At 49.1% G+C, this 6,000-nt stretch overlaps 1 protein-coding gene across 11 annotated transcripts in view; it reads right to left on the bottom strand.

The window, feature by feature from the left end:
• ZMAT3 (zinc finger matrin-type 3) overlaps positions 1–5,953 on the bottom strand; it is a 38,022-nt gene extending 32,069 nt beyond the window's left edge. For 4 of the 11 annotated variants that reach the window (XR_005955184.1, XM_041467788.1, XM_041467787.1 and 1 more), the window contains exons 1-2: positions 4,091–4,229; positions 103–428 (exon numbers count right to left, since the gene is read on the bottom strand). Coding sequence is in view for 8 of the 11 variants with exons in the window: in XM_041467788.1 (XP_041323722.1) it covers positions 103–372 (270 nt within the window). In the remaining 3 variants the exon portion in view is untranslated. The other 7 variants (XR_005955183.1, XR_005955182.1, XM_041467781.1 and 4 more) reach the window with 6 other exon arrangements.
• Positions 5,954–6,000: the final 47 nt, after the last annotated feature.

Below are 6,000 nucleotides of genomic sequence, written 5' to 3' on the forward strand. Positions count from 1 at the left end.
CCACAGCAACGCTGCTGGCAGTGCTCGTGCTGGCAAGGGAATGTCTCCACAAGCTGCAGATGCAGCAGACCCAAAAGCTGAGCCTCCTGCTGCTCTCCTTACCTGGTAATGAGCCTGGGCTTGCTGGGCCGAATTCAGAGTGACATTGCAAAGCTTACAGCACAGGGGCTTACATAGTTCCTCCAGCATAGGGTCCTGCTCCACCACCTTGGCAAGTTCCTCTTCTTGTGTGTGATGAAAGGAAGGCCCCAGTCCGAGAGACTTTGGTGGGGACAGTGGTGAGCTGGCTCTTGGCCTTGTAGCCACTGACATAGGAAGGGATGAAGGCTTCTCAGGATGAGGAAGAAGTCCTGCTTGCTGTAGAAGAATCATTGGCCAGGAAGACTATGGGCATGCTACTGCTGAAGGAGGAGGAGTCTTCTTCTGACCTAGACCAGAAAGACATAAATGCTGAAATAAGCAACAAGAACAGGAACATCAAGGATCCAGGGGCAATTCCTGTAACTCCACAGCCTCTACTTCATGCCTTTTCAAAATGCCAAGCAGGATAAAGTCAGTTTGCAACACTTTACCGCCCACGGGAACAGCAGCATCCCAGACAACCAGGGCCAGATTACAAGATACTTATATAAGAAGTGGGTCCCCTGGCAGGTGAAGATTTCTGACACCCACAGCACCTGACAACAGCACACTCTCCCCACTGCACCATGGCCATGAGAAGTGGGGACATACACCATGCACAGCACACAGAGCTGTGTCGCTGGGGGGATACAACCACCACCCACATCCTCCTTTGGAAGCCCAAGGACAAGCTAACTCTCCAAGACCTAAACAAATATTACAGCAGACTACTGCAATGAACATTTACAAAGAAACCAAATACTTCAAAGTAGATTTATTGTATATAGGTAGATGCAAAATACATAAATGCATCTATCCCTCAAATACTCACAAAGACTTTCCTGAGGATAAGCTTTTCTCCAGAAAGACAACAAAAGAGAAAGAATGGGAATGAACTGGAGCACACCTTGTTGTACACTCAGCTCCCAAGGGCTCTCTCCCATGGTCTTCTTGAACGACCTTGAGCTATTTTTCACATTTCCATTACTAACTACAAGCAATGCAACATTTAAAGCTACTTCTGAAAATCTTCTTCTGAAAAATGGAGAACTTATCTCATATTAACCTTTATTCAATTATTTCTCAGTTAATTCAAGTTATTAGAACTAGCTCCACATTTCCAACAAGAGGTTCTGAGAGATTTATTTAATTAAAGTTTATAAATCACATCTACAGCCCAGATGAACATCCCTAGGATAATACAGAGCAGTGGCATTATGAATTAAGGCATAGCTACTTTTGTTCATGCCTTATTAGCTTCTTATCATAACAAATCCTGTTCAGTGCCACACTGGGATCAAGAGAAGCATTATCTTGGCCTTTGCAGATCATTCCCAGCTAGGGCTGCATTGGCACCAGCCATGTTTATGCTCTGGGCTTTTTTCATTTGTTTAAGCAAATAAAGAGACACATCTGCATTTTAAAGCAACACTTGTGTAAAATTAGGGAAAAGTAAATGAAATGCCACCAAGGAATTTTGTTCCTGAGTCACTTTTGAAAATAGGGACTTCAAAGGCATTTAGGAACCTGAAGAAGCAGATAGCATTTATCTGGGGTAACTTCCGGGATTTTCAATCTGCTAAAATTAGCTGAAGATAAATACCTTCCACACTCAAGCTATGGAAAATCCCAGTTGAAGCCTGCAATTTTAGGTACTGTGTTATCTTTGGATCTCTGTTCCCAGAGAGATCTGTGTTCTGTTAGGAAAAATAAAACATAATTTAAATGAATGAATGGGACTAAAGCATTCAAGTGACAAAATAATTTCTGAAATGTTTATCTCAAACCCAAACTTACTCTAATACAAGACTGGAGGCAGTTCACTTATTACTAATATTAAAGGTAAGGAAAAAAAATAAAATTATTAAAATAAAAAAGGCAGTATGCACTGGCTTGGGGACAATGTTTCAAGGCAGTAACAGAGCCACCTTGAGTCTTCATGTTTATATTATTCCTTCACCACCAAGGCTCTGCAAAATTTCAGAGCTGGAATCCACCACAAAGAAGGAAGAGGACACACAGGAATGGTGCTGCAAATCATCCATCAGCAGTGTAAATTCTGTAGTGTTACCTAACCCCTTTCCTATTTTCAGCACGCATGACCCTGGTTAAACAGAACAGAAGACAACTTTTTTATCTTTATTTTCCTCAACTAGTACTCTGTAGACAGTCTAACTAATTTCTGTGGGACTACAGATGGAACAAGTTCATATTCATGTTGGTTAAATACATCACAACACAGGCCTACCAAGGCAGTTTAAATCAACTATGCAAGCAGGTAAGCATGCCAGCTAATTTCAGAGTTTTATTACACGAGTATAATGGGCCTCTTACCTTAAAATGAGAGTAAATTATAGCCAAATACTTCATAGAGCAACATAAAGAGATGCACAGTAAATAGCAATTGAGATTCATCTGCTTAATTTTGCATGAGCATTTGTTGCATTGCATTTTCTTGCTATTGTCACAAATGGGATTTGTCATATACAAGAGGAAACAGTGCTTACAGGATCTATATCTATAGGAGAAAAGGTACAATGTAATATTCTTAGAAAATCTTTAACTGTAAGGTCATTTACTGTTTCTTAAAGTAAGCAGTTGTCTGAAGATAAAATTAAGACTGCATGAGCAATTTCCATAGTAAGACTTCTTGATTTGGCTTATGCAATCCTCTGACAGTGATCTTTAATCATTAAAAATGCTCAATTTATGTTCATTTCTCTCTTACTGGTATTATTTATAAGGAAAAAAAAATCAGCTTATTTTTCAGGTTCATTTAATCCTCCACTGCTGGTTGTAACAGCTGCCCAGGAGAAGGAAAAAGAACATTTTTAACTCCTCATTTCCCTTCTCATGAGAAGCTGTAAAACCTTTACCTTGGGACACAGCAAAGGAACAAGGCACCTCCATCAGCAGGGAGCCCAACCAGCACAGCCCAAGGCAGGGTAAGGACTGCAGCTCCCCAGGGTGAGCTGAGGAGCCATTCTGCCTCAGGACAGCAGCTCTCAGAGCTCAGGATCCACTTCCACCCCATGCCAGCTGTCCTTGAGCGGATGAGAGGGGGACAGGTGCCGAGCCCTTCTCCCTCCTTTCACTGGGGCATCCCAAGGGCAGCGCTGAAGGAGGAGACCCGGCTCCCTGAGTGCCACAGCCTGGCAGTGCCCACCTAAAGGGGAGCAGCCTCCCCGGCTGACAACAGCACACAGCGGGAAAGGAGCTGCTCCAGCCTCACATCTAGGGATGGGGAGGGCACGGCGTGACTTTCCTTGGAGAAAAGAATAATCCACAGTGAGAAATCTATGTGTTCCCACCAGAACTGTTTTTTAAATGCAGCTGAGGCAACCAACAACAGAGATGAAAGCTGTAGAAATGGTGAACAAGCTGCGAGTTTCACTGCTCTGTCTTCAAGACAGGAAGCATTTCCCCTCAAGTTCACTCGTCTATCGATACATGGACATCTCTTAATGTAATTGTGCCAGAAAGTTTCCTTTGGCCATGGACTGGGCCTACACCTTTCCCCCTGAAAGGCAGGTTGTTTTATAACGCTGCAGGGACTGAAGGCAGCACCAAACCAACACACAGCATGCACAGCTCTCCCTTAAGGTGCTGACCCTCCGCTGATGGCGATACACAGCTCAGAACCATCCCTTACGTCAACGAGGCTATCAGAAAGCAGGGTGTAAATCACGACTCCTCGCAGGCATTCCTGCAAAGCTGCTTGCCTCGCAGTCTGGGGGGCTGCAGAGCAATTAAAAACCACAAGCCCTGCTACCTTACTGCCTGGGAACCACCGCAACCTCACGGCACCGCCGCACCGTTCCGGGAAGGCGCAGAGCACAGCCGAGAGGCAGGGACAGCCATCCGCATCCCCCGAGCGGCTCGGAACGCGGCGGCAGCGCCACCGGGGCGACACCCCCGGCACCGCCCGGACCCCAGCCCTGCCAGCCCCCCGCGCTCACCCCGCACCTACCGCGGACCGGGGCTCGCAGGGCCGGGCCCGGCTCGGGCTCGCACTCAGCTGCGGGAAGTGACGGCGGCGGGGGCGGGCCGGGGCTGCGCCCGCCGGGCCGGGCTGAGGCGGGGCCGCCGCCGCGAACAGCCCCGCGCCACCGCGCTCCGGGCATCGCGGGGAAACACCCTCCAGGGGCTGCTTCAGATGGTCTTCAGGCCTGACCCGTGGTTCTGCACAAGGCCATTTAGTATTTTTTTTTATAATTATCTTCTTCTTTTTTTTTTTTTTTTCCCCCAGCAGACGTTACAATGAACCTGATGTGCATATATAAACATCTTCTTATTCATGCTGCTCGTAGCCAAAATGAGTAATGATTTCCCCTCGAGCCACCAAGGCCTCACCCGTGTGGTTGGGCCACCCTGTTTCAAAGCATATGGAGTTTCTGTTGATTTTTCTCCCCTTCTGTTGGAATAGGAAAGCGCTGAGAAGTCACTACAAGCTGAAACCATCACCCGATTTTACAGTAGCCGTCAGCCAACCCACTTGGCAATCCAATCCTTAGACACACTGATTGTTACTAATTTTTGTTAGATTTTTTTTTTAAAAATCCATTTGTCAGGTTCACAGAATCATAGAACAGTTTGGCTTGGAAGGCCCCTTAAAGACCACCTCATTCCAACCCCCTTGCCATGGGCAGGGACACCTTCCACTAGCCCGGGTTGCTCCAAGCCCTGTCCAACCTGGCCTTGAACAATCCCAGGGACGGGGCAGCCACAGCTTCTCTGGGCAGCCTGTGCCAGGGCCTCACCACCCTCACAGTCAAGAATTTCTTCCTAATATCTGATCTAAATCTGTCCTCTGTCAGTTTAAAGCCATCTCCCCTTGTCTTATCACTACATGCCCTTGTCGAAATTCCCTCTCTGGCTCTCTTGCAGGCTCCCTTTGGGAAGGATGCTGCAGGTCGGAATCAGGAGCCGTGGTGATGTGGAGCCGAAGCAGCAAAGGGGCAGTTTGCCAGCAGGAATGCTCCCGGAGCCTGCTCTGCCCTGGGTTTGTTGGGTGTGTTCTGCCATGCCCTGCACGGCTGGTGCTCCCACCTACTGCAGTGCTGCCTGCGGCACCTCAGCCTGCCCACGGCTGTGAATGTGGCCCGATGCTAGACCCTGGGGCCTGGAGAACTCTTCCAAGAGACTTCACCAACGCCCTCACCATGTTCATACCTGGCTCCAAAACTTGCTTATGCCATCTCCGTTGTTGAAAGGATAAATACCCCTTGACAATAGAGTGATTTGCCAAAACGCCTTAACAATTAATAACCCAGGTTAACCGTGTCCCTCCTCCCTGTCATCACCTCAGTGCCACCCTCACTTGTTGCATCTTGTTGGCTCTCACTGAGGTACCCCAGCCCGGCGCTCTCACTTCACACCCTGAAAACCCACACCCACTCGGGAGTGCGTATTTACAATGTTATTTCTCTTCGACTTCTCATTTGTACGGGCATTCTCTTAGCGGGCCACTCTTTCAACAAAACACCGGACTCACGTACAGCAACTTGATGCCAGTGGCAGCTGATTGTAAAGAAACCTGGAGGTCCAAGTGGGGAAAAGGGTCAGGACTGGGCCAGTCGAGCTGCGATGTGCAGGGCGCGGGGGTGTCAGCGACATCAGGGCAACAACCGGGGCAGGACGAGCCCGTGATTGCCCAGCACACCCCGTTCCCCCGGCCCCGCGCCCGCCTCCCCCCTCCGCGGTTCCCGTTCCGGCGGGCGGTGCCTTCCCCATCCGGGGTCAGCCCCGCTCCCTTCCTGTTATTCCCGTGCGGGAGGCGGCGGCTGTCGGGGAGCGGCTGCCGGCGCCGCTGCCGCCCGCGCCCGGGGCACAGGCACCGGCCGAGGCGAGCGGGGCGGCCGCAGCGGCGGGAGGCGGCGT

Source organism: Pyrgilauda ruficollis, unplaced genomic scaffold, assembly GCF_017590135.1.
Source record: "Pyrgilauda ruficollis isolate IOZ18807 unplaced genomic scaffold, ASM1759013v1 scaffold21, whole genome shotgun sequence".
NCBI classification, from domain to species: Eukaryota; Metazoa; Chordata; class Aves; order Passeriformes; family Passeridae; genus Pyrgilauda; species Pyrgilauda ruficollis.